The sequence below is a fragment of the Dryobates pubescens genome, chromosome 17 (assembly GCF_014839835.1).
Source record: "Dryobates pubescens isolate bDryPub1 chromosome 17, bDryPub1.pri, whole genome shotgun sequence".
In the NCBI taxonomy this organism is placed as follows: Eukaryota; Metazoa; Chordata; class Aves; order Piciformes; family Picidae; genus Dryobates; species Dryobates pubescens.
The window spans coordinates 8,853,319-8,866,283 of record NC_071628.1 but is presented as its reverse complement, the minus strand read 5'-3'; the positions used below and the strand labels follow the sequence as shown (position 1 = coordinate 8,866,283).

The window sequence follows — 12,965 nt, the reverse complement described above, 5'->3', positions numbered from 1 at the left end:
AAGAGGCTGAGGACAAAAGAGGTGCCCTGTACTAACAAGGTTATAGCAACAGTTAGAAAAAGCAGAGAGGTGAGCTCAACAGCTCTAAAGCCTGCATGACAGTAAATAGGTAATTCTCCAGATGGTAAATATCACACACGGACTTTTCAGCTGTGGAATAATTAAGGTTACACAAAGTCAACTTAGAGTTCCAACTGGGTATTTGGAGAGAGAAAAAGGGAAGCTCCAGAAGGCAAAGGCTAAAGACTTGCAGCGTGGTTCTGCTTCCACCCACACTGTTTTGTGGTGCTAATTCAGATTTATACTCCTTTAACTACATAAGAATCAGACCATAAAGTCGTAGGGCTGCCAGTGGAACACATCCCACCTCACCCACATGAAGGGCATACTTGCAGGCAATGATGCAAGCCTCACAGAAACCTCAGGAAGATTTCAAAGCATTAAAGCACACAAAAGCCAGTTAGGATTTGTGAGGCCATGGATATAGCAGAAGGAAATATCATAGAATGGTTTGGGAGAGACCTTAAAGATCATCTAGTTGCAATCCACCCTGCCAAGGGCAGGGACCCCTTCCACTAATTCAGGTTGCTGAAGGCCTCATCCAACCTGGTCTTGAACATCTCCAGAGAGGGCTACCCATGACCTCTCTGGGCAATCTCTTCAAGTGTCTCCCCACCCTCACTGTAAAGAATTTCTTCAGTCTCCCCTCTTCCAGCCCAAAGCCATTGCCCCTCTTCCTATCACTACAAGCCCTTGTAAAAAGTCCCTCCCTATGCTCTCCTGTAGTCCCCCTTCAGGTACTAGAAGGCTGCTCTAAGGTCTCCCTGGCACATTCTCCAGGCTGAACAGCCCAAACTCTCTCAGCCTGTCCCCATAGGGGACATTCTGGCACATTCTCCAGGCTGAACAGCCCAAACTCTCTCAGCCTGTCCCCATAGGGGAAGTTCTGGGCCCCTCAGTTTAGGAAGGATGTTGACTTGCTGGAACGAGTCCAGAGAAGAGCAACAAAGTTGGTGAGGGGTTTGGAACATAAGCCCTACGAGGAGAGGCTGAGGGAGCTGGGGTTGCTTAGCCTGGAGAGAAGGAGACTCAGGGGTGACCTTATTACTCTCTACAACTACCTGAAGGGAGGTTGTAGACAGACGGATGTTGGTCTCTTCTCCCAGGCAAGCAGTACCAGAACAAGAGGACACAGTCTCAGGCTGCGCCAGGGGAGGTTCAGGCTGGATGTTAGAAAAAAGTTCTATACAGAAAGAGTGATTGCACATTGGAATGGGCTGCCTGGGGAGGTGGTGGAGTCGCCATCACTGGAGGTTTTTAGGAGAAGACTTGACAGGGTGCTTGGTGCCATGGGTTAGTTGCTTGGGCGGTGTTGGATTGGTTGATGGGTTGGACGCGATGATCTTGAAGGTCTCTTCCAACCTGGTTTATTCTATGTATTCTATGTATAGGGGAGGTGCTCCATGTCTGTGATCACTGTCAGTTTCCTCCTCTGGGTCCGGCTCCAACAGTTCCATGTCCAGAATCGGACAGTACTCCAGGTGGGGTCTCACCAGAGCAGAGCACAGGGGCAGAATCCCCTCCCTGCTCTGCTGGCCACACTTCTTTTGATGCAGCCCAGCCCATGGTTGCTTTCTGGGCTGCAAGTGCATGTTGCCAGCCCATGCTGAGTTTTTCCATCAACTGGCACCCCCAAGTCCTTCTCCTTGCAACTGCTCTCAAGCAGTCACGGATTTCTTCTGCCAGGCTCCTCCACCCCAACAACCTGTGCTTTCCCCACTTAAAAAATGCTTGTGCCTGCTACACCGATGAGAAATGTTAAGGCATGCAAATATCTGTCCTAGAGTGGACCCCTGTAAAACAAATCTAGCAGTGAATGACTTGAATAAGCCTTTGAATGGTAAATGGCATCATTAGAAGCATATTAAGAGGTCAGGCAGTCAAGGCCTCTTGGTAAACTGGAGTTAATTTCTGAATCATATGCACATAGTAATGCCCTTTTTATAATGGTGAATAAATCACAGCAGTAACAGTTGTTAATATCTAACTGCCAAGGATCTGTTGCTGTATTAAATATCCTATTTGTCAACTTAAACATTTCCTGCTGCATGGGATAAAATGCAAATCAGGTGCTAATGGCTGCCTTTACTTAGTAATAGGGGAACATTCCCCAATTAGAATACTTAATTTTCTTCAATAATTTATACTTTACCATCACTCCTGCAAGACAGGGAAGGAACTTTCCTATCGATTTGTACTTTTCCAGTATGTGCTGCCCTTCCCAATGAGCTAAACAGTAATTAGCAACTGCAGAAGCGGCAAACCGATTTCCATAAACATCTCCAAGCACTGTGTACCAGTCAATGTGTCTTGGACCTTGTTGGAGACGGATTTTCAGGTCCTCAGTTACAGCTTTGCCCCCTGAAAGGAGATGGCAGGGCTACACGGGGGGAGCGGGGACTAGGGAAAGCTGAGGATATCCAAGGACTGCTCTTTAGCTCAGGCAAAGTGAAGTCGTTGCTCTTCCTCCACACCCTGACACTGCTCAACACAGCTGCATTGCTTCAACCTCAGTGTCTACACCAGAACTGTTCAGAAGCTTTGTTGATGCATAGAGGGGCAGGAAACAAATTTGACTTAAGGTGGACTATAATCAGCTATGATAGAGTCATAGAATCAACAAGGTTGGAAAAGACCTCAAAGATCATCAAGTCCAACCTGTCACCCAAGACCTCATGACTACTAAACCATGGCACCAAGTATCACAGTATCACTAAGGTTGGAAGAGACCTCAAGGATCATCGAGTCCAACCTGTCACCACAGACCTCATGACTAGACTATGGCACCAAGTGCCACGTCCAATCTCCTCTTGAACACCTAAGATGCCCCCAGCCCTGGAAAGGTTCAAGGTCTGGTGGGATTGGTCTCTGAGTGACCTGTTCTAGTTAAAGATGTCCTTGCTCACTGTAGGAGTGGGGCTGGACTACATTATCTTTAAGGTCCCTTCCAACATAAACCATTCCACGGTGGTGCTATTGGGTCCATGGTTGGATTTGATGATCTTAGAGGTCTCTTCTGACCAAAACAATTCTATGATTCTATAAAATGACTGAGATGAAAAAAACATGGAAGCAAAGACATACCTGCACCTGCAGCACACATGGGTAAGAACAAAGGCTGTATTCTGGGCCAGGGGATGGCTCCAGCCTCATTTCTGCCCATGGAAGGGGATAGAACTCAAAGAAGAGGAGAAAAAGCTTTTAGCAGGGCAAGTTTTGTGCTGGAAATCATAAGACTAAATACTAGTTTAAGGAGTTCCTGCTAGTCTGTTCATCACCTAGTTGCTCCCAACATGGTTTCATCATCTCAGACTGACAAGCTCATATGACTGTCTGCAAAATTACAGGCTCAGATCATAGAATCATTTTGACTGGAAGAGATCTTGAAGATCATCAAGTCCAACCATTAACCCAGCACTGCTAGGTCTCCACTAAAGCATGTCCCTCAGCACCCCAGGAATGGGGACTCCACCAGTGCCCTGGACAGCCTGTTTCAGATGTGACAACCCTTTTGGGGAAGAAATGTTTCCTAATATCCAACCTAAACCTCCCCTGCTGCAACTTGAGGTAATTTCTTCTTGTCCTATTGCCAGAATTGACTAACAGCCCCACCATACAATGAAGGAAGGTGTCCATTCTCTCCCCTGCCTGTTACTCTTGCATGAAGGAGAGCTCCTACTGTCTACACCTACTTAAGCTTCAGTCACAGTTATGTTCTCCATAGGTAAAATCATTGTATTTTTTGCAAATATAGGATGTTGATCTCCAGAAGCATAAGGAGGAAGGGAAACATGGCTGGAAGCCACCTGTCCACCTCCTTTCATTCTGGGCCTGAGGCTGAACCACCCCTACTGCAAGTTAAAGCAGCCAAATGGTCATTACCATGTGCCAGCTGGGATCACCCCCAAGGATTCTTTTCCTGGCTCAGGATTATCAGAGAACACTATGTTGTGGCCGTGTCCCTTTCTGTCCTGGATGTGTCCCAGAACATCCCTAATGTGGGGAGATAGGAAGAAGGATTAGCTGGCAGAAGATTCCAGTTTTATCCTAGCAGGGGATTCCCTTTGGCCATGGAAATCCAGAAGTGCCCTTTAAATCTGCCACGGAAACAGGAAAGACACAGGGCCTGGGAATGGGACTGACTTTAGCTTCATGGATAATGTCCTCCCACTTCTTTAGTTCAAGTACAGGCCAGGTCATTAGTAACTAGCTGACTGAATCCTTTGATTAAATGATTTCTAAGGCCCATTCTGGGTCCTGTAGGTCACAAGTGCTCTCTGCAAAATTACAGTGACCAATAACAAACAACAGTTTTGGTAGTTTTGAGCAAGGATGGAAGTTCAGCAGGCCTGAGGCTGGCGGATGGAGACCTCTGAGGACAACAGCAATGCAGCTGCTTACAGTGGAAGCAGGCAGTGGACATCTGTGAACTGACTTTATCACTCTGTTGTTCCTGCAGTCTATCAAGAAAACATCACCCAAAGCAAATAAAAAGATTTCTTAGAAACATTAACCCAACTCCACCTTTGTGGCACACAACCTCCCAAACGTTCTAACAGCTCCACAGAGCTCCAAGCACAGGCAGAACAAACAAAAACATCAGACCTGCTTCATAGGTTGGGCTCTTCTTCTCTAAGCAGGCTAGAAAGTTCATGGGATCACACAGGCTCACAGGATGTTAGGGGTTGGAAGGGACCTCCAGATATCATCGAGTTCAACCCCCCCCCGCCCGCCAGAGCAGGACCATAGAATCTAGCACAGGTCACACAGGAATGCATCCAGATGGGTCTTGAAAGTCTCCAGGGAAGGAGACTCCACAGCTTCTCTGGGAAGCCTGTTCCAGTGCTCTGTGACCCTCACAGTAAAGAAGTTCCTTGTCATGTTGAGGTGGTAGCTCCTGTGCTGCAGTTTATATCCACTGCCCCTTGTCCTATCACAGGGTGCAACTGAGCAGAGCCTGTCCCTCCTTCTTGACACCCAGACCTCAGACATTTATAAACATTTATTAAATCCCCTCTCAGTCTTCTCCAGACTAAAACCCCCAGGGCTCTCAGCCTTTCTTCATAAGGCAGTGCTCCAGTCCCTTCATCATCCTCATAGCCCTCTGTTGGTCTCTCTCGAGTAGATCCCTGTCCCCCTTGAACTGGGGAGCCCCACACCGGATGCAATATTCATTGAGTTCCAGCTCTTTAGTAACATCTAGTGAATTGCAACAGGTTATCACTTGAGGTAATATCAAATGGGTGTCAAAACCCTTGAAAAATCTGAGCTGTGGTGTTTTGGGGGTTGTTATTATTATTATTATTTTATGAGTCTATTTCCATAGTCTATAGAGCAACATCTGTGGAGGTCAGGCAGTTAATAACCAGATGAATTATCATCTCCTCCAGAAAATCAGGAGCTGTTAGAAGAAGGCCTGTGCAGAGGTCAAGTTTAAGTAAACTTAAAGGATAAAACAACCAGAGAGATGAACAAACATTGAGTACTTGAGTCCATCCTCAGTTACTGAGGGTTTACAGCAAGGGGACACTTGCAGCTATAGGTACTTACAATCCGAGTGTTGCATCCTGACAGGATTGTGTGGCACAGCAGCATGATGGAAGGAGCTTTCACCTGAGGTTTGGGGACTTTCAGGACTAATAGGCAGAAACTAAACTGAACAGAGCTCACTTGTGAAGCCCAGAACTGACATTAGCCTTTCAAACAATAAATGGAAGTTGAAAGACAATCAGACCTAGGGGTTTATGACGAGTTATGGTTTAAGAACAAAATAATAAACCAGTGGCAGTAGTTAAGATTTGAGATAGTCTTCAGAATGATTGTAGATTTAGTTGAGCAAAGCAGAGATTAGGACTCTTCAAAATCCCATCACTGGTAAAAAAAACCCAGCCAGAAATACATCCTGCAAGAGGAATACGATGAAGCTGTGAACTGCTCCCTTTCACACAGGCTGCCAAGCGCTGTCAGGAGACGCTCGCCTTCAGCGTGTGCAGCTTAAGAGCTTGATGGTAAAGACCTCTCCAGTGAGTAGTCACAAGTGTAGTGGAATTCTTTACAACTGCCATAAAAACGCTTCAGCCTGAAAACATAAACTTGAGAAAGGACAGAAACATAAATTCTTAAGGAGTTACTAAATTACAGCTTTTCACTCCTCTGTTTCATCTGCATCCAGTATTGATGTGGATGTTACTGTTGAGAGAGCACACCTGCTCTTTTTTAAAGAAGTGGTCGAAGGAGACAGTAAAAATGTCAATTAGTAAAATATTAGTGCAGCTTGGGCACTGGAAAAAGACCTTCTTTTATGACTTCAAAAATTCGCAGTGGAATGGATAATTTCGGCAGCGATCGCCCACAGGATCTTATTGAGCTGCCATCTCGTGGCGGCTGCTGGGATGGACTGCTGCTGGCCTCAAAACTTAGCTGAGGGCCCTAGACCTGGCCCTAACCTCTGACCTGCTGAACGTAAGATTGGAAGATGGTTAACGACAGCATTGAGGCTCTTGTTTGGAAATAACACAGAGAAAATGCTACATTCTGCCTGGATTGGGTGGGGATGCTGAAGAATCACAGGATTGTTTTGGCTGGAAAAGCCCTTTAAGATCATCCAGTCCAACCCGTCTCTAACTCTACCAAGGCTGGTGCTAAACCATGTCCCTCAGCACCACATCTCTGCCTCTTCGAAACACCTCCAGGGATGGGGATTCAACCACCTCCCTGGGTTGAGAACCCTTTCAGTGAAGAAGTTTCTCCTAGTATCAGCCTGAACCGGTGCAACTTGAGGCCATTTCCTCTCATCCTATTGCCTGTTTCTTGGGAGAAGAGACCAACTCCCACCTGGCTCCAGCCTCCTTTGAGGGAGCTGTAGGGAGCCTGAAGGATTCCCTTCAGCCTCCTTTTCTGCAAACAGTAGAATTCTACAGGAGAGCAGAAGGGATGCCACCAAAAGCATCCCTGAAAGCATTAATGGAATGGTAACACCAGAGCTGATGGCTGGGCTTCAGAGACATCTGTACTCCTCCTCACCCAGACCTGCCTGCATGGCTGAGGCCATCCTCCTCAGGGGCTTTTTAAGCTACTGGACTGTAATGGAGGAAGAAGACCTACCTAAACTTCCAGCTCTATAATTCTCCTTTTCTCCTGTGCCCAAAATGAACAATTTAATCCATTCTTCTCTGACTGTTGCCACAAATGGTGTGGGGCTGTGGAAGCTATCAGACTGACGAAAAAGGTGACTTATGACCCCGCTTCTCCAAATTATCTGCCCAGAGACCTATGGATGTAAGTAAGTTTATGCATTCAAACAGTCCCATTCAATTAAATGGACTTACTTAGGTAGAGCTCCTTGACAGGTTGGGATCTGAGCTGCATTCAGTCAATACTGTGCAAGACTGCACTCGGAAGGGTCAAGACCTTGCTCTTCAAGATCAGCCTTCCCTAGAGTGGGAATCAGAAGCGATTCTGCCCAAGTTATGCACCAAATTCTTCTCCTCCACTTTTCCCCCTAAGACACTGAAAACAGCGTGTCTCCATCTCCCTTTCCCTCGGGAACAAATCACAGATGCTTAGAACTGAGATGGAAATAGATTCCTGAGGCAAACAGAGAATTGTGTCAGGTCCTAGCTTTCTCTGCCCCTGCTGGGATGCTCAGAGCCGATGCCTAATCCCATGGGTACCTTCACCGTGCTCAGCCCCACACCGTGCTCCAGTTTAATCATAATTTAAACAAGAGCTGCATGCAGATGGAGGATGACACAACCCTTGGGTGTCTCTGAACTACCTCCTGGAAACAGAAATAGTTGCAAAGAGGCCAGCTAGGACTGCACACGTCCTGTGAGGACAAGGGAAAGGGAGCTGGGAGAGACCAGGGTACCAAGCAGAAACACATGGAAAGCCCAAGAGGAAATACAAGACAGTGTATCTCGTATCTGAAAGGTTACAGCATGAAGACAGCATCCTTCTTGTCACCTTTTGGTCAGTGTAGACCACAAGAACTGCCAGAGAATAAAGATGCAGCTCTGTGACAGTCACAAAGCTCTCTAGTGACCCAAATAGGAGATGATCTTTAAGGTTCCTTCCAACTCAAACCATTCTGTGATTTCTGCGTTCACTCTGGCTTCCTGTTGACCTAGGTGTTTGACAGACACACATTGCTCCTCCATCCATCATGCTGAGTCTCTTTGCTACTTGTGCTCCAAAGGAACAGAGCAATGTGACAACAGCATGTTGAAGGAAAATACACACAAACAGCAGTGATATGAACAAATATAAACAATGCCCCATTGTCCATGGCAGAATTAACTTTATGCTTATGACAGCACATGTTGGTGCCCAGCTGGTGGAGGGAGGATATTCTGCCTCTTTGCTCCTCTCTGCTGAGAGCCCACCCACAGTGCTGGGGTCAGCTCTGGAGTCCTCAGCACAGCAGAGACAAGGACCTGTTGGAGCCGGGCCAGAGGCAGACACGGCAAGGATGGGAGGGCTAGAAGCCCTCTGCTGTGAGGCCAGGGTGAGAGAGTTGAGGTTGCTCAGCCTGGAGAAGAGAAGGCTCCAGGAAGACATTCTGGTGGCCTTTCAGGACTTAAAAGGGGCTGAGGAGAAAGCTGGGGACAGACTTTTGAGCTGGGCCTATTGTGACATGACAAAGGCTGATGTTTTAAACTAAAAGAGGGAGATTCAGACTGGAGAAAAGGGAGAAATGTTTGACACTGAGGGTGCTGGGACACTGGCCCAGGTTGCCCGGAGAGGTGAGAGGTGCCTCATCCCTGGACCCATTCTAGGTCAGGTTGTCTGGGGCTCTGAGCAACCTACTGTAGTTGCAGATGTCCCTGCTATTTGGAGCAGGGTTGGACTAGATGTGACCTTGAAGAAGGTCTTCCAATCCAAACCATTCCATGATTCTATGACAGATGGATTTCTGCAGGCTTTCAGATGAAGATCTGGGAACTCAAAGGCCACGCATTGGCTTCCTCTGCTCTGGAGTGCCCTTCCCAGGAGTGCCCAGGGGAAGAACCTGTGAGGGTGTGGCTGGCAGTGCAGAGCTGCTCAGGCTGCAAAGGCAGAAATAAATTTGCACTTATTTGCCCCTTCATATTTCTTAAAGGGTTTGTATTTGTGGAGCATGTAACATTGTGAATGTGGCAGGGGGCTGTAAGCATGGAAACACTCAGGCTGCCTTGTTCAATGACATTTTTCATTCTGAGGTTCACTGAAAGTACCATGTATCAGTTGATATTGTCTGTCAAATAGAACTTTGAAGGAACACCCAAATATCCTGGACTTGCAGGAAATGCATCTGAGCCTTTCAGCTACTGCACTGAAGTGAGCACAACTGATAGGAGTGAGAAACGTCCTGAGAATCTACTAGGATTACTTGTTTGCTAAAAAAATGGTGCTTGCAGGAGTACAATCTTTTGTGTAATCTCTCTCTCCCAAGACAGATGGCATCATTAATTGCCTCCACATCTAACTAGATATAAAAACCTGGCCTTAAATAATGTTGAAGTTGTGCTGCATGCTGACAGCGGAAATATGAAGGTAGAATCAATTGGAAACGAGGGAAGAAAACCAAGAGGCAACAGACAGCACTGAGAGGCCAGAAGACACCCTGAGTGATTTAGTGTGACCTTGCTCATGCCAGGAAATGTCACCAGCTTTGGGTGAACTGCTGGCTTGGGTGAAGCAATTGGCAGAACTCCCACTGCCTACAGTGGGTGACTATGTCAGCCCTTAATCTTTTTAAAGCAACTTCATGTGGAAGTTGGCCAGTATGGCTTATCCACAGATCTAATCACAATGGCTCTGTAAATACACCTTGGGAGCCCAGTGGAAGGGTGATCTGTATTTCAAAGCTGACATGGTACCAATTCTCTGGGGCACTGCAGTCACCCTACAGTGGTATCAGGAACCAAAAGTCTGACTGCAAGCCTTCTCTGAGCTTAAAATGGAATATAATTATCACAGGACTGCCAAAGAGCCAGCTTTTGCCAAAAGACACCATATGCTGGCTCTTTGGGTTGAAATACAAGCCCCGTGCTCAAAGCCTTTCTGTCACACCATACGAGCTGTGATTTCCAGACGCCAAAGAGAAACAAACACCCACATGGATTTGAGTGCTTACAGCCACAGCATCCATTGAAAGTCACAGAACCCCAGCATGGGACCTCTGGAGATCATCCAGTCTAACCTCCCTGCTAAAGGGGCACCCACAGCAGCATGCCCAGCATCACAATGTCCAGGTGGGTGTGGAAGCTCTCCAGAGAAGGAGCCTCCACAACCTCTCTGGGCAACCTGCTCCAGGGCTCTGGCACCCTCACAGCAAAGAATTTTCTTTTCATCATCAGATGAGTCCTTCAGCACCACATTCACGTGTCTTTTAACCTCTCCATGGCTGGTGACTCCACCACCTCCCTGGGCAGCCTGTTCCAATGCTTGAGAACTATTTCTGTGAAGAAAATCTTCCTAATATCCAACTTGAATCTCCCTTGGCACAACTTGAGGCCATTCCCTCTTGTCCTGTCACTTATTGCATGTGAAAAGAGACCGATCTCCACCTCACTCCAACCTCCTTTTCAGGGAGTTGTAGAGGGCCTCCTCTTCTGAAGACTAAACGACCCCCAGTTCTTTAGTCTTCAAACCCACACCCACTACCAGAGCACTGAAGGCTCAGGCCACCCCTCCCCTGCATCTCTGCCACCCATCACAGGTGGCAGCAGCAGACTCTGGAGTCCACCCTCTTCTGCTGTCTTAATTTATTATCCTGCTTTTTCCATTGTCAACAGTTCTGAGACAGCTGACTCTGAAATTTTGCTGGTAGGTTTGTAAACTCTGGCAGGGAGGATGAGGGCCACTTGAGTGGTTCTGGTGTTACCTTTTACAGACCCCATCACTCATCTCTACATGAAAGACTCTCTTGGGGAGGATTCCATGAGAAAACATTTATTTAGTCCCTTCCGTTCTGCTCAGTTATAGACTCACAGAATAGAGTGACAGAATGGCTTTGGGTGGGAAGGGACCTTTAAAGGTCAGCCAGTCCAATCCCGCTACTGAGCAGGGACATGTGCAACTAGAGCAGGTTGCTCAGAGCCCCATCCCATTTTTGCATGGGGGTGAGACTGCATCTCTCTTTCTTGTAGTGAATTCTCCTCTCAGATATTCTGAAAGCCACATGGAGAGCACAAGTGGTTTGAATGAGGAGACACCACAGGCAGATGTTCTGTACCAGCTAAGGGCCAGGGACTCCAGGGCTGGAGACATAACCGGACTGCTTTTCATTACCTCTCTCTCCTTAAATTAGCCATTACAATGTAAAGCAAATTGTTCATCACCATCATCCTATTAGCTATCAGAAATTGTCAGTATCCCCTCTTCCTTAGATCTCCCCTCGAACCTCAGCTCTACATTCTTACAGACACTCAAAAGAGTCCAATAATCCCTGTAATTATTTTTACAGAGCAAAATACAAGAGATTCAGAGCATTCTGAAAATAATTTCATCTAAACATCTCAGCCATAAGACCATCAGCTCTAATTACCAGCTTAATGCAGAATGCACTTATTTTAGAGGGGGGGGAGGGGAGAAAGTCATTAGAAGGAATTAGAATATTATTTTCTTCTCACTCAGTTTTGAAAGCAGCCCTACAGGCTTTGCTGGGTTGTTACCAACAAAGGTTCCTCAGGTCCACTGGGCAGATCAGGTCTAAATTTGATGTTATTGTTACAATAACAATGTGCTTTACCTCCCTGCACAGCTCAGAAATAAACTGTTCAAAAGGGCAAAGCTTTCCCCTAAGATCTGCTGGAATCAAGAGCAGACAGTTCTTGATCTCAGGGGGACAGCGTGAAGTAAGGTACCTGAGAGGGGCCTACAAGAAAGCTGGGAAGGGACTTTTTACAAGGGCTTGTAGTGATAGGATGAGGGGCAGTGTCTTTGAGCTGGAAGAGGGGAGACTGAGACTGGGTCTTCAGAAGAAATTCATTACAGTGAGGGTGGTGAGACAATGGAACAGGTTGCCCAGGGAGGTTGTGGATACCCCCTCCATGAAGGTGTTCAAGGCTGGGTTGGATGAGGCCTTGAGCAGCCTGGTGTAGAGGGAGGGGTCTCTGCCCATGGCAGGGGGGGTTGGAACTGGATGCTCTTTAAGGTCCCTTCCAACCCAAACTATTCTACAAATCCATGAATCTGCCCCACTCACCTGCTGCTCTGTCCTTCGTGGATGGATGAAAGTCACAAAATCAACTGAGAAGTAGCCAAGCACTCCTTTGGATTTACAGGTTTCTCCAATTTTGAAGCAGAGCGCATTAAGAACTGTTGGATCAACAGAACGTTGTGGAATGGTAGTGCCAGATGATCTCAAAGGCCCTTCAGCATGTAGCTGATCTCCAGATGACACCATCTTTATCTCGCCTGTTGGCTCTATCAGCATATCCACTGTCAGGTTTGTGATGTTCTTGGAGGGTGGGAAGGCTTCTATCACACCACCTGGTAAGAATGAATTAGCTGTTAAACTGGTGATCAAATACACACATGATGCTCTTCAGAGTGCACAGAATGAGACCCTCCAGCTCCTGTTGCGCTCAGACATCGCAGGGAGGACTGCTAAGGAGACACAGCAAGTAAATAAACATAATGTGAGCAGCAGAGCTAGAACCCATGAATCTCTTAGAAAAGAAAGAATTTATTTCATCTGTTAGAGCACTGCAGAGATCAAACAGTGGCTTTTGAGCTGCAGATGCCTTGCAAGCAGTTCCAAACTGGATATATTACATATCTGACAGGAGAAATATGCTCTTGAGTAGTACGAATGAATTCCAGCGATGGGCAAGAAAGCTGGTGAAGGGTCTAAGCACAAATCTGGTGAGGGGCAGCTGAGGGGTTGTTCTGGAGAAAAGCAGGCTGAGGGGAGATGA

At 46.9% G+C, this 12,965-nt stretch overlaps 1 protein-coding gene across 1 annotated transcript in view; it reads right to left on the bottom strand.

The window, feature by feature from the left end:
* The window catches only part of IQCH (IQ motif containing H), a 59,526-nt gene that overhangs the window by 10,515 nt on the left and 36,046 nt on the right, over nt 1-12,965 (bottom strand). The window contains exon 11 of the mRNA XM_054169160.1: nt 12,251-12,537. Coding sequence (XP_054025135.1) covers nt 12,251-12,537 — 287 coding nt within the window. The remainder of the gene's footprint in view (nt 1-12,250; nt 12,538-12,965) is intronic.